We start from the raw sequence: 23,862 nt of genomic DNA, 5'->3' as shown, positions 1-23,862 counted from the left end.
CTGGCTACATTTTTATAAGCGTTACACAGCGGCGATGAAGACGAAAAGATAAAGGTTATAACGTTTGAAAATGTCTTTAAAAGAAAATTTACACTTCAGACAACTATGTATTTCTATTAATTAAATAATTAAGCTGTAATATCGGAATAAATATTAGATTACAACTTTAAAATACGGGAAAACTACGTACACAAAGCGCTCGGAATCAAAATAATTATGCAACGTTTATGCAAGAAATTTTTTTCTCCAAATTTTTATGTCCTAAAATAACGGTGCGATGATTAAGCGCATACAACGCTTAAGCGATATTATTTAAACCTGATACGTCCGAAAAAATTACATCATGATGTGATAACATTTCGAACAGTCAATCCTTCAGTTCTGCACTAACTATATTTACTATTTGAACTGCCTGTGTTAACTCATCTTTAGTTGCACTAACATGAGATGTTGGTATTTCCTTCCTCAAAAGTGCTACAGGCTTAGGGTTGGAAAAAAATCAGTTTTTTTGGTTTAAACCAGGTTTTTTTATTACATTAGTTATTTTGGTTCTCATCACATTCAAAATAAATATATCATAATTCAGGTTGATTAATAATTTTATACTCAACTAGCTGCCCGACCCGGCTTCGCACGGCTATACTAATGGAAAAAAATTAAGCCACATCTCCCATTTACAGTAATGGTAAATTAAAAAAAATTCAGTGAAAATTTATTACAATGCTGTATAATGTACCGGAGAGAAAATGAATACGTAGCACCGATGGTTTCCCGACTCCATACCTGCCAACATTCAAATTTAAAAAATCATGAGGTCTTCGGTAAAAATTTTCAGGCCCATTAATACAGGTTACATATAAAAAACAACAAATGAGAATCTTTAAATTTAAGTGACATACCTGTACATATGTTACATGGTCACTGCTTCAAAATTTATTTCAACAAATTATAGGTTGCAGATTTAATTTAGTTGAACATAATTTAGCGCTGTCGTGTAGTGATCATGCAGGGCTGCAACTAAAAAAAATGTAAAATAACATTCTGCTCGTGTAACACTATTATCACTGTTCACAGCAAAATTAATTTTTTTATTGGAAGCAATACACTTCACGTGTTAGTTGTGTTTTTTTTGTAGCGACATGTTTCACAATGTCTCCTCTTCCACTATGCGAGATAGAAAAATCAGCACGGCACACGCTACAAAACGCAAAATTGCTTCCTTTATGTAACTCGAGTATTGATGGAAACTCGTAACTATAAGCTTTCGTAAAACTTGTTTTGTAACTTTTTCAAACAAAATCTTGGGGCCCCAAAAAATCGTGAGGAAACACTATTTTGGCGTGAGGACGTGAGATGGACCTTAAAATCATGAGCCTTACACCAAAATCGTGAGAGTTGGCAGGTCTGCGACTCGTGCACGCATCGTACAACTGATGTACCCGTACTTTGCTACGGCAATCTACAGGCAGATCACTCTTGCGCACTCATTATACATGCCCCTCCTTGTGGGTACGCCACTGCCGCGCTATGCCCGTTGCCATGGAGACGCAGAAGGCATGAACAATGCAAAATCCTGTTCTCATGCAGACAAAGTACCCACTGTTGCCTGGTTTTAACCACCCATGGGATCTAATTTTCGGAAAATGTCATCCTGCATAACATAAGGAACATTACTGTGAAGTTTCAAGTCTGTAAAATATATATACTTGAAAAAAAAGGGCAATAAAAAAAACAATTTAAACACAGAGAGAGGAAAAAAAAACAATAGTTTAGGTTTGCGATTTAAAGTGATAAAAAGTATTTAAATACTAATTTAACTCTTATGAGGGTACGGATTGCTTCGTTGTTAATATCACACGGGTGTTTTTTACTTGTATGGGAAAATTAAGAATGATAAGGCATCTAGTGCGTGGCAACAATGTTAATAGGCAATAGCACCTGCGGCATTGTCAACACACACTTCGTACGTGTACTGCATGTTGTATCTAACCACCTCCAACGCATTTGATTCTAAATTGGACTTTTAGTAAGGATCCCTAATGTTATTGATAAATGTACTATCCTACACTGAAAGAATTTTTCAAATCGGACCAGTGGTTCCTGAGATTAGCGCGTTCAAACACACAAACAAACAAACAAACTCTTCAGCTTTATAATATTAGTATAGATTCATAACTAACGGCAACTAAAACATACTCATATTACATTTTAAGACTACCCAGTTCTACCACATGTAAATTTTATGAAATCTATATACCCAATTATAATTATAATGCATAAGAGTTTGTCAAATATATTGTCAAAATACTATTAAAAAAAAATTGGTGACAGTACTACAATGTGTACAACAGAATAAACTAGTCAACCCTAGAAGATCAACCAGTTAAAACAATATTATGTTAGTTTTTTTCCTGTTTGTATTGCAGGTCACATCACATTACATCACATCACATCACATCCCATCACATCACTCTTAGTTGTGTTTGTTGAATGCTTTAAAAAGTAACACAAGTTTGGATGCTTTCTCTATGCCTAACTTATTATTATTACGTACTTTAGAATGCACAAATCCAAATAATAAGACTCTCTCTACACTTGCTGAAGTAGCTTGTGCTGTAAGTAACTGTTCAACAGAAGAAAAAAATTGGTTGTCTGTAGTCGGTTTACGGACGATAGTTTAACGTGACGTCATAAAAAAACATTGATGAAATGATTGCATACTTTTATGAATAAAATTGAATTATTTTTATTGAATCATCACTATTCTGTATGGATAAAAAGAAGGAGTGAAATGAAATCTACAATTTAATTGATAAATTTACTTTTATTTGCACTCATTAATTCAAATATGTTTACAGTGAAACCTCTATTTAACAAATCTCAAGGGACCAAAATTTGTTGTTTTTGTTGTAAAGGGGTTTGTTAAATGGAGGTTTCGCACGATATATTTCTAGTCATCATAAGGCTTCACATAAATGGCTAGAACTGTCTTTCTGACTGTTTAATACTATATGAGGAATTAAACATGAAAAAGTACATAGAATACACTTGTTTAATGGCATGTTTAATAAGGTCGAAATAAATCACTATCTTGTCCAAATCATCATTTTTACATACTTTCACACGTTTTCGATTTGTTCCTACCAGAGAATCGTTGTTTTCGATCTGTCCCTGGTTGGATAATATGGTCGAAAGTGTAGACGCCGGGATGTCAAAACATTTAGCTAGGCCCATATCACTTTTTTTTCCAACTTCATCAACTGCATTTAAAATTTCTCATTTTATTTTAATGTCATTCTGTTGCCGCTTTTTAGGATTAGAATTCATTTTACAGTAGTACCGTGTTTATTTCCGTGACTACGTGTGGAAATAAATAAACAACAGTGAAAACTGAAAAAAACGGAAATTGTACTACACCATAGTTAACAAATATTTGCGTGTCCGCATCTTTAACCATGAAAACACTAAATATACTAGTTGTTCGTCTTGCCAGACCGATGGTAAGGGAGGTTTCCGCCACTAGCGCTAAATGTACCCGCCATTTTGAACAAAGTGTGGCATGTATACACGACGTGTGTTATCCATGATTCTTTGTACATTTATTGTCTTCCGCCATGGTGCATATTATTTTAAGGTTATACGCACGTACTTTTAAGCAGTGAAAATGCAAAAAAATTAGTGGATGTCTTGCGACTGTTTCCGTACCATGTGCGTCTCTGCCTGAGGACGGGAGCAGATAGCAGTTCCCGAAACGTCGCATGTTTCTGTTTTAGAAAACTGTTGTGTTTGTTTCCTCTTTTCGTTTGGTCGTGTTTTTGTCTCGTTTTGACTGTTGTGCTGAATTTTTTTGGGTTCAATATTTTTGTGCTGTCATCATTTGTGGGGGTTTTTTTTCCATTTCTCTTTTTTTTTTGTTTTGGAAAACTATTGTGTTTGTTTCGTCTTTTCGTTTTGCTGAGTTTTTGTCTTGTTTCAATTGTGCTGAATTTTTTGGTTTCGGTATTTTTGTGCTATCATCATTTGTGGGTTTTTTTTCATTCTGTTAGTCCATTTTTCTTTTTTTTCTTTGTTTGTTGACCATATTCCTGTTGTGGAGTATTGTGTGGCGTTAAATCCTGACAACAGCAATTTTTTGCTTGATTTGTGTTTTTGTCATTTGTGTTTTTTTGTTGTTTTCTTCTACAGACATACATGTGCTAAGCAATGGCATATGTCCAAAAGCTTACATCAAGTCAAAATTTTATTTCCTTGCGTGGGGTTTCTCATTAAATAGAATATTCGTTAATGGATGTTTTACTGTATTACTTTAACAAAGAGATTATGTTAACTATAACTTTTATACATGTTTGTTATTTAACTTCTTCCAATCTGAGTTATTCTGTTAAGGATAGGACGATGATAGGAAAAGTAGGAAACGAATGGGAGTGTTTCAAGGATGATGTGAAGGAAAATGGCTTACCCAACACCAAGATGCAGTCAAAAATAATATATCTGCGCCACTGACTCTGCAGCAATGCTAGGAGAAACGGGTTAGCAAAGAGCAATGAAAATGTTACATTGAAATGTATGAAAACAGATTTACGCCACGGACTCGGTCGCAATACTAGGAGGTTCAGGTTAGCAAAGAGCAATATAAAATGAGCGTAATGGGACACATAAAATGGGACAATGTAAATAACGGGACATTTTTTTGTGTGTGCAGCCGGCGTTCATCGATTTATTAGACGTTGTCACCTCAAAAAAAACTTTATCATTAAATTTCTCAATGTCATTCCTGACTTCTCCACCACTCATAGTTTGCATGTAACCTGTAATGTTACTTCATCCTAAAAAAGCAATTTTGGAAAGGTAAACTTTTTGATTGAAATTTAACCATTAATGGAAGCTGTGAACTCATAGAGTACCTTGATTTTGCAAGCTCAAATGCTATGCATTTTTCTTTCTTCAATCAAATCAACACCAAGTGATGATTTTTTTTTCTTTTGAATCCAGCATATACGTAAGCTAAAAAATTAGCACGTGTAAGTGCCATATCATATCTTTTTTGGAAATTTTGTATGACATTTTTATCCTTTGTGGCTTCCATTTTCATTTGAAGATTTTTCCACATGAACACTGACTCCGAAATAGTGCATGTACAGTCAAACCTCATTAATACAAATCCGCTTAGTACGAAATTCCCGTTTATGCGAAGTACTTTCACAGTTCCGAAAAATAAAGTATGGTTTCCTATGTTATTCAGTACTTTTAATACAAAATACGGTTAATATGAATTACGAAGTTGTTTTGATCCCTCAAGTAGCTGTTAACGTGTATAAGTAAACGGTTAATACGAATTTCACCGCAGAAGTCTAAAGTAAAACGTCTTCATAACGGTCATGTAAACAAACGTTTCTCCAAAGATACATGTATGTATCCTACAGCGCAAAATGGTCGAAAAACAAGATTGAAAAGTTCAACTCTAGTGGCGATGCTAGTAACTAAACTAGAAAAGATGCCATGTTGTAAATGGAAAACGAAAAGGAAAGAACTCTATACCTTATTAATATTAGTCGTCGGAAGTGTACATACGTAGAAGTTTAAACATTCTATGGAAAAAAGTTCTGATATTTTCCATTGTTCACGCACGTGTATCTTAACCTCAATTTCGAGTGTTAGTTGTTTTGTAACTCAAAACATCAAGAAATGGAAGCTACCTTGTTGCAGTGGTTTTAAGATATGCGTGCAGCAAACTTGCCAATTTCTGGACCTATGATTCAGAAGAAGGCAAACCACCTAGCATTGAGGTTAGGAATTTCAGACTTCAAGTTCAGCAATGGTTGGCTACAACGGTTTAAGGATCGCAACAATCTTGTTGGCAAAACTATGTGTAGGGAGTCGGCAGCAGTAGATACGACCAAAGTTAAATGTGGTAAACAATGCCTACAAGAAAAAGATAGTGCAAACCAGAATTGATGCTTTGGTAAATATGTAGAGTAGCGGTATTTGCGAAAAAAAATGCTAAAAATCCGAAAATACTTTTATTATATGCTCTTTCACTTCCTCTTTTCAAAACAACCGGTGGAGATAAGAAATTCCAAATACTTTAGGAGATATCTAATTTTTTAATTTTCATAGTTGGGCGATATTTGTTAAAAAAAAATTTAAAAATTCTGAAAATACTTTTATTCTATGCTCTTTAACTTTTAAACCAAATATTTGAATAGAAAATGTGTCATGAATGCAAGTTTATTGAAGTTTGTATTATGATTTATTCTGTAAGTGTAGCATTGTGTTTGTTTTCTTCAGTGTTTACATATTGTCATGCATGTAGTGAAGCCAGCTTATACTACCAACGGTGTGTATAATTTTCTTTATAATTGTAAATAGGCATTTAAAGTTCAATCAATTTTTTTTGTCATGATATCCCAATAGTTTGGTTAATACAAACCCTCGTTACAAAGTGCTAAAATTATGGTCCCTTCAGGTTTGTAATAATGAGGTTTGACTGTATTTTTTTGAACTTAATCAAGAGCTCGGTTCCGACTTAAAAACATAAAATAAACATTATTCAAACATTATCTATGAGGTTTCTCAAGTAATAAACTATTCATTGTTTTGGCTACAAAAAAAGCACTAAAAAGCCTGTATCCAGACTCACATCAATAACAATTTACTGTTTATAACACTGAAAATAATAATTTGTTTGTATTGTTCTCTCCTCAATGTTTTTATTGTATGTTTACAAAAAAATGCATTGGCATAATGTGTCAGTCTCAAAGCAAATTAAAAGGTTTAGTATAATTTTCAAGCTACAGCAAACACACCAACCTATTACAAATGTAATATGTATTAGTGAAAAATAATTAAAAATAATATAGAGAACACTTAATAAAATGAAAATACTATATTAATCTAGCAATTACCACAAGAAATCTACATAAACCCTCTTTTAAAACATAGAAATAAAAAGAAAATATTACAATAATGGAAATAAATAAAATGATGGTGAACTTTCAAAGAATAAAAATAATAAATTGTCCATCAAACTTATTGTCTACATTGAATTCAGTTTGTTTCCACAGTCAACAGTAAATTACTGCCACACTTCTGATGCCATTTCTTACACAATTTGCACTATTTTGCCAGAATAATTATACTTTACAAGTGTCAACATGCGTGTCGTTTGACCAGTCATTAGTAAAATACATCTACACATTCATACACCACTTTGCTAAAATAAAAAAATAAATAAAAAAACATTATTTTTTTATTGTGTGTGTGCAAGTGCGTGGACGCACGTGCGAGTGCAAGCGCGTGTGGGTGCATGTGCGTGCACCTGCAGGTGCATGTGTGTGTGTGTGCTTTTTTGAAGTTTCAGATTGATTATTGATAAACAAATTGTGTTCTGATTTGAAAATGGTTGACAAAATATAAGCACTTTGTAGCAAAACATTTATTTAACAATAGATATATGTTTGCACACAATTAGATTTGTCTCGAATTTTCTTATCTTTTTCGATAGTTTATTCTATGGTTTTAGGATCCAGTCGCGACCCACCGGTTGGGAACCACTGGTCTATAGTACCATAGATAAATGCAGCAAGTACGCTGTGGGATATTTAAGTCTGTAATATTGGCTGCCATGAGATACTGGTTGTCAGTTGAAACAGGATGGTGACATAGCTTTATGAAGTGTAACTCTAGTTGGTGATTTGCTAAATAAAAATGTAACAAATGGCGACGAGGATGGGATGTTGTACCGGCAATAATAATCAATTTATTCAGCACTGATAAAATGGGAGGTTTCAAAGTGGAAAATTTTGTTTGCAGTGAGGATTCGTGGGAATCATACGCTTAGCGGCTGGAACAGTGTTTTATTGCCAATGGCGTCAGTGATAAAAAAGATGACCAAGCGAAGTGGCGCACAATTTTGATATTGTCATTAGGCAAAGAAATATACGAAGTGTTACGGAATCTGTGCGAACCAAAGAAAACTAAGGACGAGAGTTACAGGGAACTTTTGAAGTTGTTCAGTGATCATTATTCTCCCAAGTCATCGGTCATAGCTGAACGGCACAATTTCCACAAGCGGGTGCAACAAGATAGTGAAACGGTTTCTGACTCTGTGGTTGGTTTACAGAAATTAACAGGTATTGTAATTTTGAGACTTTTTAGACTCTGCCTTTTGTGATCAATTTGTGGTTGGGGTAAGAGATAAACATATAACACATAGGTTATACAGTAAAACACCGTTTTAAAGAACTTCATTAGAGCGAACAATTCATTACTACCAACTATGCCTTTGGTCCCGTCAGACGTCCACATAACATAACGTAAAAAAATTTCACTAGTACGAATTTTCTCGCTCAAATTTTTAAATATTCTATAAATATTAGGGATGGGCCGGTCAAATCCTTGAATCCTCAAATCCCACCGAATCTCTAGTATTCGAAATATCCGAAATTCGAGGGAAAAGATTCGGGATTTGAGGAAAAATATTGATGTAAATGTAGTACTTACTTTAAAAACTTAAATGCTTACAATTTACTTGGCCTGTTTACGTTTTCCTTGGAACACATCCTATTGAGGTACAATAGAACCTCGTTAATACTTTATGGTCGGGACCGAGATAATCACTGATTACAGAATTTCACAGACTAGCTATTAAAAGCCCGGAAGGTCTTGTCAAGCTTCTCAGACACCGGCGTGCAGCTGGGTTAAGGCCAAGGTCATGTGACGTAACATCTCCCGAGGCTTACTGAGCCTTGGCAGCAGATGGATAAAAAATAGTAAACTCCCAATTATTCGTGTTAATTGGGACCCGCCGATGCCCGGATAATTGAAATCCTGTAAAATAAAAATAAACCCGGATAATCCGTTCACGTAAGGGCCGGCCGTCTTCGAATTAGTGTCTCGGCTTAAAAAAATACAGCACTGCCTAGCCATTAGTTCACGGTCATTTACAACAGCCAAAGAGAGAAAGATAAGATCGTGCTGACCTTGCACGCCCTCTCCCCCCCTTCCACCGCCCTCCGTACAGCCGAATGCCAGACAGACACGTCACTCGCCAGGCGCCTGCCGTGCGTTGGCGGGTGGAAACAAACAAAAGGGAGAGGGGAAGCAGAAGTCAGGACATCCCCCTCAAGTTTAAAGAGTGACAAATGTGACAGCCGAAAGGGGGGCAACACAAAGGGTCGGTACAAACAGCGTTGCAGAGTTTGGCGGCCCACGGGATGGCTTGCAGTGTTTGCCGGCCGCCGGCCCGCGTTACGTTAATTTTAAGCGCTGACAATTTTCACTTCTCTTTTTATTTCTGCTCTTTTAAATCGTCCCGGATTATCCGATTCCCGAATTAGCGCATCACGGATTAACGAGGTTCTACTGTATTGTACTTTTAATTCATTATTATATTAAAAACAAAGCATGTACTGATTTGGGAAACTTAATTTATATTCATGAACATGGTAGCATTTTCGCTACATTGGCTTTAAGTAAGGCAAAAACCACAGATGTATTCTCAGAATATGCTAAAAAATAAAATAAAGCACATTTAGGATCTAGACTAAAAATTAGAATCTTGTTTTTTTTAATAACTTTACCGAGAAATCTGTTACTTAGTAATACAACAATAATGCCGACTTTCATCACAAGTTACGGTTGCACATGTACTACAGTCAACCTCATTAATACGAATCCGCTTAGTACGAAATTCCCGTTTATGCGAAGTACTTTCACAGTCCCGGAAAATAAAATATGGTTTCCTATGTTATTCAGTACATTTAATACGAAATACAGTTAATATGAATTACGAACTTGTTTTGATCCCTCAAGTAGCTGTTAACGTGTATAAGTAAACGGTTAATACGAATTTCACCGCCGAAGTCTAAAGTAAATCGTCTTCATAACTGTCATGGAAACAAACGTTTCTCCAAAGATAGATGTATGTATCCTACAGTGCAAAATGGTCGAAAAACAAGATAAAAAGTTCAACTCTAGTGGCGATGTTAGTAACTAAACTAGAAAAGATGCCATGTTGTAAACGGAAAACGAAAAGGAAAGAACTCTTTACCGTATTAATATTAGTCGTCGGATGTGTACATACGTAGAAGTTTAAACAATCTATGGAAAAATGTTCTGATATTTTCCATTGTTCACGCACGTGTATCTTAACCTCATTTTTGAGTGTTAGTTGTTTTTTAATATGACTGCGAAATGTAAACGCAACAAACTTACATTGCAAGTTAAAGTTAAAATTATCGAAGAAGTAGACAATGGAGAGAGAACGAAAACTGAAATTGCGAGAGAATTTAACATCCCGCAATCGTCGTTGTAGACAATACTAAAAAATCGTGAAATGATCGAATCGGCTTTTGCGTGTTCGTGCAGATTATCAACAAGAAAAAGAATGCGAGGCCCAAAACATCAAGAAATGGAAGCTACCTTGTTGCAGTGGTTTTAAGATATGCGTGCAGCAAACTTGCCAATTTCTGGACCTATGATTCAGAAGAAGGCAGACTACCTAGCATTGAGGTTAGGAATTTCAGACTTCAAGTTCAGCAATGGTTGGCTACAACGGTTTAAGGATCGCAACAATCTTGTTGGCAAAACTATGTGTAGGGAGTCGGCAGCAGTAGATACGACCAAAGTTAAATGTGGTAAACAATGCCTATAAGAAAAAGATATTGCAAACCAGAATTGATGCTTTTTAAACCAAATGTTTGAATAGAAAATGTGTCATGAATGCATGTTTATTGAAGTTTGTATTATGATTTATTCTGTAAGTGTAGCATTGTGTTTGTTTTCTTCAGTGTTTACATATTGTCATGCATGTAGTGAAGCCAGCTTATACTACCAATGGTGTGTATTTCAATCAATTTTTTTTGTCATGATATCCCAATAGTTTGGTTAATACAAACCCTCGTTATTTTAAGTGCTAAAATTATGGTCCCTTCAGGTTTTTAATGATGAGGTTTGACTGTAATAACAATGAAATAATGAATGAAAAAAATTCATACATTATACAATTATTATTTTAATCGCGATTAAATTTTAAATATTCTGGAACACATTCTATTTAGGAATTATTTTAGGACAAAGTTTGGTTTGTGTAGACTACCAACATTAAAATATGTATTATCTGAGAATTCCATGATGTCCAACCAATGAATTTATTAGCCAATCATTTTGAGCAACACAAAAAATAACTAATATTAATATAAAGTATTTTAATGGGTAAACTAGAGAAAACACCCCGTCACTTTTAACTTCGGGCATATTAATCACTATGCTTTAGTAGGCTTAATTTTAAAAGACGCACGACAATATTTCTTATGGCCTAAAACCATTGAAGCCAAGATGGCGCCTTTCAGTTTCCATTAAATATTTCAGGAAAGCGTTTATCTTTATTTGGGACTTTAAACAAATGTGAAGTTGGTAACTACAAAATATAGTTCCGTCGGACGTTGAATTTCGTTTTCCGATTTCCGTGGATACATGAATCACTGTACTGACAGATAATGCCTGAATGCCTTAAATCCACCAAGTCGGATTCTACAGCAATTGATGAAGTGACCAGATTCTTAAGTGATCCTACAGTTAACCCAGAAATAAACATCCTCGAATACTGGAAAACTCAGTCTGTGTGTTCACCCAGGCTACATAAACTGTCCAAAAAATATTTGTATTCACCACCTGCGACAGTGTTCTCTGAACGTTTGTTCAGAACTGCAGGAAACATATGTGACCAAAAATGGAATCGTCTTGATCCAGACCTTAACAAAATCCTTGTTTATTTAAATAAAAATTTAAAGGGTTAAATAATTCTGCATAATGTTTAATTTTTTCTCTTAACTTATAAATTATTTTATAATTAACCCTTGAGATCTGGATTCGGATTCGAGGGGTGGATTCGAGGTACTTTTTGGGATTCGGATTCGGGAAAAATGGGATTCGACCCATCACTAATAAATATTCATTTGAACGAACACTTTTCTGCCCGGCATGGTAAACGACAAACGGATAAAATCGTCGCCATTCACCCACAAACTGCCATCTTATTTATTTTGATACGCGCCATAGATGACTGCAATGGACTAGTGTTGAAATTAATGCACAAAACTGGTGTAGCGACTAAAGCGCTGCATTGTGGTGTTCGCTGACATTACTCTTTGTTCTATGCTCGCACGACGTGTTTAACCGATGCGAAGTTCTACATCGTACAGTATTGCTACACACACATCTCTGGTCGTTTCCTTGTTTATTGTTTGAGAAACGTGGCTATACTATGAGTATAACTTATTTTTACATGTGTCGGGTCCATTTGTTTTTATATTTTAAAAAAAACGTACTATTGAACATGTCTTCTAGGAAACGAAAGGCGATTGATGTGAAAATGAAACTTGAAATGTTAAAAGCAGTAGATGAAGGATTTTTCTCAACAATTTAAAAATGTAAAAATTTTTTCCTAACTTTTAAATTTTATATTTTTGATTTATTGCAGCATTCTTGCAAACAGCTTGTCTTGATTCCAAAGGTAGGCTTACTGTTTTGGCAAACAACTTACGTATTTCTGTATAGTACATAGTGATGGCCCGATATCCAAAAACCTGATACCGATACCGATTCCGATATTTCCAAATTTACCGATCCGATAACCGACACCCGATATTCCGATATTCTTATAATAGGCCTATCTCATTTCTAACACTGATTCTATAAAATTGTGATTCTGGAGTATTGTTAGAGACAATAATGAAAAATGTTAAATATTAATAAAATATACATATGAGAATGTATATTATTTTTATTAATTGTAAAATATAGTAAATTCACATTAAATGAAAGCTAATAATGAATTTATCATAATGGCCTACAAATAAGCTCTCTAAATTCAAGGTCTTAAAAATTTTAATTGTTTTTCAAGGTCAGATAAAGCAATATTCTGGTGTAGGTATTACCTACAGTATGCAAAAAACATATTGTAACTATAAGGAAACAAATTTCAGATTTTTGTGGAGAAATGTTGAGAAATATTGTAGCTGTCCGGTATTAGTCTCTAGTGTATTTGCTTATAATGTATGAATTACAAGCCACTGCATGTACTGAGTCCAGTGTCTCAACTGTAATCTACGAAAAATACCGTCCAAAAAATGGGAAGCCCACAACTCACATAGTTTCGGTTCCCTGCAAGAATTTACGAAGATTTCCGAAGTTTATTAACACGAAGATTTCCGAAGTTTATTAACACCACTTCAGCCGCTAAATCAGAAGTTCAAGCATGTTGTGACTGACCTAACCTAACACTTCGATTTTTTTTTAATTTCAATTTTTGAGAGAAATCCAAAGTTGCACGAACGTGGTAGGGAACCTAAACTACGTGAGTTGTAGGCTACCGCCGAAAAACATCAAACTTTTGTACCCTTTGTAAAATTTCATCACGGTAAACGACACGCTAGAAAGGAAGGTCTTCAAGTAGTAAATTTTGTGACCATTGTTCAAGTGTATCACTCCATTTATTGGTGCGAACACACGTTAAAAATACGTGAAAAGTAATTTCAATAAAACTTTGAAACGTAATGCAGAGTTTATAAAACCACACATCTTTATTTATGTTGTTTTCAATGCACTCAATATAGCCAACATAATACCTTTGCTGCAACTTGCTCTACGTAAACACGTTTCATATTTTAGCTTTTGTAAAAACTTACGTAATGTTTTTGTATAGAACAGCAGTTGGCGACCATGAAACGACACGGAAAGAAAATGTCTGTTATATCAAGCAGCAACTTTATTCTTCTTCATGTTTACTTACGGCTACACCACTTATTAAATTAAGTATCGTAATTATTTTAGTTTATGTTTTCAATTTATGTACACATAGTGAACTTCGAAAATTCATCAAGCGAAAACATTTTGCGAATATCTGAAACGAATAAATATGCACAAATGACTGGGATTTGTGTACACATGGAAGAATTGTACCGTCGGGATGCATTGCAGTATCAGAAAGAAGAAATAGGCTTGAAATCTTGAAATTGTTTCTGTGAAAAATATGCTTGGAATTACAAGGTAATATGGTGACGTGAAGAAAGATAAATTACGCCCGCGGAAAATAAGCTTGGAATTACGGTTAAGGTTATGTGAGAAGTATTATTGGCGAGAGCAAACATCGGTTATCAAAATATCGCAAGTATTTACCGATGTCCGATATTGAAAAATGTGCCGATATTACCGATCTCCGATATCGGATATTGAATATCGGGCCATCACCAATAGTACATAAATACATACCAGTATGTATGCATGTAGTATGTATCTTGATCCGAAAGTATAGCTGTTAAAGTAATTGATGCTTGTACCACTCATATTGGTATTAGATATTCTACTTTGTTAATTTAACATGATCGAGTTACGTTAAAAACCCCAAATCAGGCAATCATTGTGATTTCGGTATAAAGAACTTCATTATAACAAACTGCCATAATGTTGGTCCCTTCATGTTCTTTATAATGAAGCTCTACTGTACTTGGAACCAAAAGACATCACGTTTGAGAATGCCGTAGCACTTGCAGCTGCGTATGAAGCAGCCATGGATAATGCATCTTTAGGTGTGGTAGATCTGAAGGTTAGTGAGGTACCTTGTCAGCCGCCTCCAGTGACCGAGGCCGAAAATGCAGTCAAGTTTAGGCCCAGTAAAGTAGATGAAAAAGGGTTAGGAACAGTGAAATGCTTTTGCTGTGGTAGGGCTAACCATGTGGTGAAAAGACTGTAAATTTAAGAATTATAGGTGCAACAATTGTAAACAGCTGGGTTATTTGCAGCGCATGTGTCCAAATCTAGCAATGCCAAAGAAGGGGGAGTCAAGAGCACACAACTTTGTAGTGCATGACGGTGCAGAGAACCAAGTTGGCCTCGTAGATCGGTGGGAAAGTGAGTTCACATTAGTGTTTTGTATATCAACTGGAACAAAACCAAAGCCATGAGTAATACATGTTTTAGTCGGAGAAGTACAATTAGATATGGAAGTGGACAGCGGTGTTGCTATATCCACCATATTGAAACATACCTGATTCGTTTTTCTAGTGTTGGATGAAGTGTTTGTTTATAATTGTGCATGCGAAAGTTTGAAACCAACATTTATAGTTTAGAGTTTAACTACTCAAAATGGTTGGTTTTTGTTCGCATGCATGTATTGACTAGGTCAAAGTGCAGTGATTTTTTTTTTAAATAGTTTGTTAACAACATTTTTGGCACTTGGAAAAAGTATACTATAGAAATAAAATTGTGAAACTTGAAAAATTAATTTCCCTCCAGATGATTCAGAAAACATACTTTCTTGAAAAACTGGTTTCCTGCCCAATTTTACCTTCTTCCCATTAAAAGATATGGTAAGTTAACTAAAACGCAACAAGCATGAGACGCCCGGCATATTGCTACCTGGGACAGGAAGGCCTGCAGGTGAGAGCTCCACACGCTCAGCACAAACTCAAACACGCCGGCAGTCAGCTCCTGGAACAGCTTCCTGTCCCCAACGAGCCTCTTGGAGGAGAGGGTCTTGACGACGTGGTGCAGGGTGAGTATGGCGCGGTGCTGCACCAATGGGTTGTTGCTCTTCACCGCCTCCAGGATGACCGGTATCAGCTCCGGCCAGTCCCGCGGCCACTCCACCCTGCGCATTAGCAGGAGAGACCACAAGACCATCACAACTACTGGTATATATGAGAAAACCATTATAGTTTTTTATGTTTCCCAAACACAGATAGTCATTCACAGATTAGGACGTATGTCTAAAATATGCATCTACTACAACCACATGAATTACAACCATATACTACAAAAATATCGACCTTTTAACATTTTGTTGTACATTTTATTGGAACCGTTGATGACCTAAGAATCTATGCCATCTGGTGAAAATCACAATTTTCCACATGTAGAAATAACATTAGAAAAATATAATTTTTGACATACAGCCTTTTGCACTTTTAAAGATGATGCATTATTTACACAAGCTGAATTTAGGTTGAAGGTCATGCTATTATTCGAATGATAGCATGGGGTCAGTAAAAATGCAAAGAAAAAACAATTATCATTAGTTGTAAAAATTACAACAGTGTAAAATAAGTATTTTTTATTGCTAACTGAATGTGAATACAATATATAGTTATGAGGCGGCCAGAGATGGCTGGAGTGCGTGTTGGCCGTGCCTCTTTCTGGAGAAACCCCACCACCTCTTGGTGCTGATGCAACACATTTAACACCCTTCCCCCCCCCTCCACTAGTGGACCACTTTCTGTTCCACGGAGTCTGGGGCGACTTACTGTGAAGGTTCTCTCCTTCCTTAGTAGCAAAGCACTTTCTCTGGTTTGAAGGAGAGGTAGGGATAGTTCTGTCTGTCAGTTAGGTTACAAAAGGGAGTGTATGTTTAAAGGCACCTAGATTAGCATTAGTTGACTGCAATTTTTTTTCCATCTGTTCCTTTTGTCTATCATAATGAAGCTATTTTTTATTATAAACTGAAAATAACCTATCTTGTATATAGAGTAGAAACCTGTTAAACATTTTTCAAGGGAGCAAAAAAAATTATAAGCAGAAAATATCAAATCATCACTTGTCAGTGTTTGAAATTACTTTTTAACGGTCGGTTCATCTAGCTATGTACACAAATTTCAAGTTAAGGGGGCGGTTCACGTAGAACACAGAATTCGTAGTATACTTCATTGGTGATATAAATTTTGTGTGTTACGGTAATGTGATTGTAACTAGATATTCACATAAAAAAAAAGGTATTACTTTAATATTTACTTTATGACAAACACTGGAACAGTCCAAAAAGTTAATAAAAAATTTTTAAATATGGTTGTTTATGAGAACACAAACACGTCTTGTTTCTTGCATATTACGTGTAATTATGATGCAATGTTTAGAAAATATTTTTTTTACAAATATTTTATTCTTATAATATTTAATTATGTATAAAAAGTGAGTATTTTACTAAACGAGACCTTTTTTTAATCGGTTTTTAATTTTTCCAAGTGCATCGCACCATGTTGAAGAAAGCCGTACATAATAGTTAATAAATTTATATCCCTATAAATACATGATCTACTCGTTAAGCTAAGTTTCTTCTTCAATTCTATAGCTCGATTATTGTTGTTCGAACAGCTACTTAGACAAAATGTACGAAATATTCCTTGCATGCACGTGAAAGCGGTTTGACTAGTTGATAAACTGCCAACAGAGTGCAGCTACTGCGCTGTCAGTGACCATTTCCTGCCTTCTCGTCCTCCCGCCGCGAAGCAGGACTGACGGTGCGTGGACAGTGTTGCCATAGATATTCATGTGAATTCATGTTCCGGTGTTACTAGCAAAAACGTTTTCTTGTGAAAACTAGATAATGGGTAAAAGAAAAATATCCTATCGTGTTAAAAAAAAGGGTAATAAATAAGAGTTTTAAAAAACTAAAAACACGCTTTTATAGAAAATCCAACTAAAAATAGAAAATAAATTTTAATAAATTTAATTTAAAAATAGTGTAAAATAAAAAAATGTATTTTATTTAAAAAAAACCGTGGGGTGCATGGTGTCAATAGTTATAATTATTGTACTGACAGATATGAGTAGAAGGATTATCATTTTGTTAATATAAATTTTAAATATAACGCTGTATTTTACATATTGACTATGCTTTTCTTATTCTAGACAAGATACAACTCAACAACCTAGCACATCGGCACCAAAAACATGCGAAGAATTCCCATCACTGGTTGTCACGAAAAGTACAGAAAAAATTAAATGCTCCTGGAATGAATTGAAAGGAAATAGAATTATAAACCCGAGCTATGTGTTTCCAAAAATTTTTGAAATAGGAAGTGAACACTCCAAGCAGTGTACATTTGGGAATATTGGTTTCAAAAATGAAATCCGCGTTGGGCTCCATTGCAAATGGGTATTTGAATGTGATACATGTCATCGCAATTACGCAATAAGCAATGAAGAAACGGGGCATGGTGACATGAACAGTGCTGGTACATGGGCTACAGTTACCTCCGGGATCGGTTTTTCTCAGTTTGAGAATGTTCTTGGAGTACTGGATGTTCCAGCAATGAGTAAAAATACATTCCTAAAGAAGGAAGTGGAAGTAGAGAAGGTAAGTTAGAAATACTTAAGGAACATAAATGCTAATATATGTGACTTTGTATGTGTGTGTTATGGTTATTATGTTTTTGTTATATGTATATTAAATTTTTCAGGTGTGGTTGGAACACATTGACAATGCGCTAGTTGAAGCCGGAATTGAGGAAAGACGTCTAGCGATAGAAAAGGGAGATGTTGATGATGATGGTATGCCATTTATCACTGTGATCGTAGATGGTGGCTGGAGTAAGCGCAGCTATGGTCATAATTACACTGCAACGTCTGGCGTGGTAAATAATTTTTTTATCTCCTAGACGATAAACTGATCTGTAAATCTTTATATAGGTTAAAATCTAGTCGTTTCCTGCGTTTATCTAGTTGTCTCTCTGTAAGTAGGTATAGATTTTAATGCGGTTTTCACTGTCATTTAGAAAATATTTTCGGGAATGTTTTTATGTATTATACAAGCATATTATAGTAGAGAAAACCCGAGAATGATTTGTAATGATGTCGCAAAAAAACGTAATTTTTTGCCATATTTTACCATAGACATAGAAAGTTGCAGACATACAAACTATGGGTGTTATATATTTTGGGCCACCAAGCCGTAAAAGTTTTTGCTATTGTAACGAATAAACATACTATCTTGGGTGCTTTCATGGCTAACGATGAATAAACTATACGAGATATTTCAAAATGATATATTAAAGTTGTTTATTTGTGATGCTAAGATAATATTATTTGGTTATTTTTGGTAAATATTGGATGTTTATTTTATTTATATATTTTATCGGCTTATTTTATGTGGTGAAGTTAAGCCAAACCGCTTTGTCTCCCACTTAACCACATACATGACATACAATTAAAAGTAAAAGTTACAAAATAAATGTACATATAACTAAGCTAACCTAAATAAAAGAAAAGAAACAAGAATATGCTTAAACAACTTACAAAATAAAATACACACCAATTACTATAAAGTAATTAAATATGATACATACATATTTTTAATAGTGTACTTACACAGGGCAGAAATATATTCGAAAATATTAAAAAAAAAACTCATTGAAAACTAAGAACCTTTTACCGTCATACTTAAGATCGAAAAATATTTAATCTATAACAAATAATTTAAAAAAACCACACCTACACGACCACCACACCTACACACACACCTATAAAAGGCTCAAAAAGATCACTCCTCACGGAAATATGAGTGCCTGAACAAGATTTTTTTTATACGTTAAGGAAGAAAATTTTTAAAACGTTTCAAATAATGCAGCTTAGCTAGTGCCTTTCTGCTTATGTTCGCAAAATGCTTAGACCAGTTCAATGCGCTTTTTAGGGTGAGGCCCAAATATTTAACGGTGCGCCTATACTTTATTTCTTCATTATTTACTGAAAGTTTTGGAAATTCTGCAGGAATATATTTTAAAATATATTTTAATTTTAATTTTAAAGTTATTCCTATATGTCCTAAAGTAGGGTTTATTTATAGTTATTTATATTGCATAGTAATTAACTGTGTTGTTTTTAATAATACTGCTACACGTGAAAGCTTTTACTATTGTAACAAATGATTTTATAACTAGCGATATTCTTTAACTTTTTAATATTACGATTAGACGTGAATGATGAGAGACATACTTGTTTTCTTTTCCTCCCTAAGGACTACTCGCGCTATGAACGCATTTGCCGTAACACACTTAATGATTCATTTCAGTTAATTTCATTTTAATACTTGCCATTCGCACCGGTGTGCACATTGTGTATATAAAAATATATGGATATACTTATCGGATAGTAATAATATTTGTTATCGCTTAGACATATAAATACGCCACATTAGTACCGACATTGCCCCCAAGTGAAGCCATGGCGTGTCGCTTATAATATATACGTATATTTTAAGTGATTTAATTTGTTACTGTACAGAGTCTAGCCTGTGTGGTATTTAGAGATTAAAAAAAGTCATAATATGTAGTCTTTGTTGCCAAAGGACGATTTGAGGTACCCACCCTCTGACGTCATGATGTCATGTGACTCAAAGGAGAGGGGAGGAACTGTGGATTACAAAGTCGCTTCGCTGCCTGATGCTACACATTATAAATCAGCCATTAGTTTCCCATATAATTAACACATAAACACAGCAACATTTCCACACAAGACGTAAATCAAAAATACCTGCCCTGCTTTAAATGCATAGTATGTAGGCTACATCTGAGAGATTTCTAAACCGTGAGAATTTCTTCGTCACGAAAATAAATAAAGTTGGTCTGCTCATTTTTTTTTTTTTTTTTTTTGCTGTGGATATCAATATCCTTTCAAAAACACGTCAGTGTAGTGTGATGATATCCACACATTGTATGAAAACATGAAAACCTTAATCTTTGTTTGAGCCTCTTGTTTTCCAAGTCCACAAAAAAGCTAAATCCTTAAACAAGCCTCAAATGAAATCAAATTAATAATGATTTAGTCGAGAAAACTCTTTTCATTATCAGTAAGTGTTTGTTTACATTATGTCTCACACACAGGTGTTTCAACTGGTCATTGAATTGCTTGGCTCCACACCATTTCAAGTCGTCAATTAGGAAAAAATGTGGGGGGAGATGTGACTATCAAACTGTTTATGATTAAGACCGTTAAGTGATAAGAAAATTTTGGAGGATCCCGAGAAAAACCATAAGCCAATGGTTACATCTGCCACAAATCTCTTGCTCAAAACCAAATTCGCATTTAACCATTCTGGTAATCAAACCCTTATTTACAAAGCCCATTTAAAGCACTGACAGGCCATAGTCCAGGACAAACCCACAAGAAGTTGATACTGCAGAAAACTCATCGACGCGAAGCAAAAAAACGCAGACGACTTGAGTACCCAGATGTCAGACCAACAAAACGATCCAGATTATCTTTCCCACCTGATGCCGATTATGGACCCGATGCCGAAGAACCAGAAGATGCCGAATCATTGCAACAGAGATGCTGTGACTTTATTGATTCCTTACAAGTTACTGCAGAAGAACGTGATAAGTGTGTGAAGGATACCTGCTCACAAAGAGAGAGTCAATTGTGGCATGATGAGACACACTCGACTAACGGCGAGCAATTTCGGAGCTGTGTGCAAACGAAAAGACACAACACCCTGCACAAATTTGGTTAAGAAATTTCTGTACCAACCACACGTAATAACACCAGCTATGGAGTACGGACTTCGCAACGAGTATCTTGCCATTAAACGGTTTGAAAAGGACACTGGCTTAACTGTGGCCAAGTGTGGCTTATTTGTAGACCTGGAAAATGGATTTTTGGCAGCAAGTCCTGATTGATTGATACAAGAAGAAAATGCAGTGCTGGAGGTCAAATGTGTTCCTTCAGCTAGGCAACAAGGACTGATAACGACTGCTAAAGAGAAAAAAGGATTTTTCTTGGAAGTAACTACAGAAAATAGCATGAAACTTCGGAGGAACCATAACTATTTTTACCAAGTACAAGGTGTTCTCAACATAACTGACCGTGTTTTGTGATATCTTGTTGTTATGACTGCTAAAAATGAAAGCTTGTTGATTGAAAAAAAATATATAGAGACGAAAGATTTTGGAAAGATGAAATGCTACCTAAACTGGAAAAATTTTACAAGCACTGTCTTCTACCAGAACTTATTTTGCCTATTTTTCCAACAAGATTTGCAATTCGAGAGCCTGCGTACATTTTAGAAGCACAAAAGGTGGCAGAAAAAATAAAAATTAAGAAGGAAACCAGGAAATAATATGAAATTGGAGTGAAAATGGCCAGACGTTTTGCATGACTTTTGTTGCAGTTTTCAAGAAAAAAATTAATATGTTTGTAGTTGTATATTAATGACAATTCTTTCAGACGAAAACACATAGTTTTTAAATTTTTCATAAGGTCTCGTCGACAGCGCGGAACTCGCACGCAAATCTCGCACCACAAGATGGCTTCCAACAGGAAGATAATTTTAGTTTGGTATTAAAGTGCCGGTACAACAATAAACTGGAAATTAAGATAACGTTACTTATTTGTATATTGCTTGTTAATTTTAACGTCGTCGAACTAGATAAGCAAATCAAACAGGCAAACCATGTTCTAAATGTGTATGTACTAACTATTACTTTTAAGACCATTCTTAGTGTGAAATTTTTACGGTGGTTTCAAACACAGCTACAAAATATTATTTTTGGAGTGTTTATGATATTTAACTACCTACCTAGTCTCGATGCATAAATCAATTGTATTAAAAAAAATTCCCATTCAATTTAATAAGGTAAATAATGTTGGCAGGTTTATTGCACATATGGCATGCACAATTAAATAATTTCAGTTAATTACATCTGCACAGTTTATTTGACAGTATATTTTCTTCTTTGTTATTTCAACTTATTGTACACAATCATACTATGATTGGAGTAAATTAAATGTATTATCATTATTGCAAGTACTCTATCTTATCTGAAATGTGTTGTATGATTTTAAACATTTGTGATTTGTTTATTTCTGTTATTCTATGAGTTGTCATAATTAACTAGGCAGTGAAAGATACATGATTTCAGTTTTGTAATCATGCACATTTTGATTGTTTTATTTTGTAAATTGTAAATAGTTTTTATGGTTGGTACATGTTTCACAGATTTTATATTTAAAAATATATAATTGTAATATGTTTTTGATATTTTTAAAGTGTACTATGTTTGGTGCATTATTACTAATTTGCTATGCTTATGGCAATAACCTTTACATTTAGAGGAAAAATAAACAAAATACCAGAAATTTTCAAGTTTTGTACTTTAAACATAAACTCTAAAAATAATTAAAAAAATACGAGCAACAGATCTATCAGATCCAGGGAATTTTAAATATAACAAAAAAGATTTCTGTTATTTAATTGTCATGACTGATAGGTACTAAACAAGAATTGTTTGTTGAAAATGTTCAGCGAAATGAAGATTTTTGGAAAACTGAAATGCTGCCTAAACTCACGCGATTCTATAAAGAGTGTTTACTTCCCGAAATTGTTGAATCACAAGTAATTATAGGAAAACAAGCGAGAGAGCAATAGTAGGTATATTTCAAAGACAAAAGAGGAAATGGATGCAAAAAAGTCCAAGAAATCTTCGCTACTAATCTTTCAAAATATATGAAGTTAATATGAATACACTTTAATTCTGTTCATCGTGAAAACGTAATATTTTTAAATATTTTGATGCTTAAAAATATGCTTAGTAAATTTGCAGTTTTTTCTTTTGTAATTTACAACAAAAATATTATCTAGTACGTTATAAATACGATAGAGAATAATAGAAACTCATATATGATATTCGTTAAACAGAATGCAACATATAATGATGTAACTGTAGTTATGATAACATGGAAATTAATGTTTCCAATAAATGAAACTAGGTATCTTTGTAATCAAAGTCGTTTGATTACTAATGCAATGTAAATATAATATATTGTTATTTTGAACCCCTTGATACAGATTTTCTTTTAAATTAAGGTAATAAAAATTCTAGCTTATCGCGGAATCAAACCGCGAATTGTTCTGGTCTTTATCTATAAAGTATGCGGTGATTTTTAATAGTAACACCTCTAATTAGGATAATTTACTGTTGCAATAATTGACCTAAATTACTCAGTGAAGATTTTATTTTACAATTGTGCTAATCATTAATTATATATTTGTTCTGTCATTATGATTCATATTTTTTTTACTCCTTAAGTATCAAG

General features: G+C 34.4%; 1 protein-coding gene across 9 annotated transcripts in view; it reads right to left on the bottom strand.

Annotated features, from left to right (window-relative positions):
* The window catches only part of LOC134527198 (importin-11-like), a 423,976-nt gene that overhangs the window by 306,691 nt on the left and 93,423 nt on the right, over positions 1 to 23,862 (bottom strand). For all 9 annotated transcript variants that reach the window (XM_063359649.1, XM_063359652.1, XM_063359648.1 and 6 more), the window contains one exon: positions 15,418 to 15,649. In XM_063359649.1, coding sequence (XP_063215719.1) covers positions 15,418 to 15,649 — 232 coding nt within the window. The remainder of the gene's footprint in view (positions 1 to 15,417; positions 15,650 to 23,862) is intronic.

The sequence above is a fragment of the Bacillus rossius genome, chromosome 1 (assembly GCF_032445375.1).
Source record: "Bacillus rossius redtenbacheri isolate Brsri chromosome 1, Brsri_v3, whole genome shotgun sequence".
Classification (NCBI taxonomy): domain Eukaryota; kingdom Metazoa; phylum Arthropoda; class Insecta; order Phasmatodea; family Bacillidae; genus Bacillus; species Bacillus rossius.
Note: the sequence above shows the minus strand (reverse complement) of the source record. Positions and strands in the feature narration are given on the sequence as shown.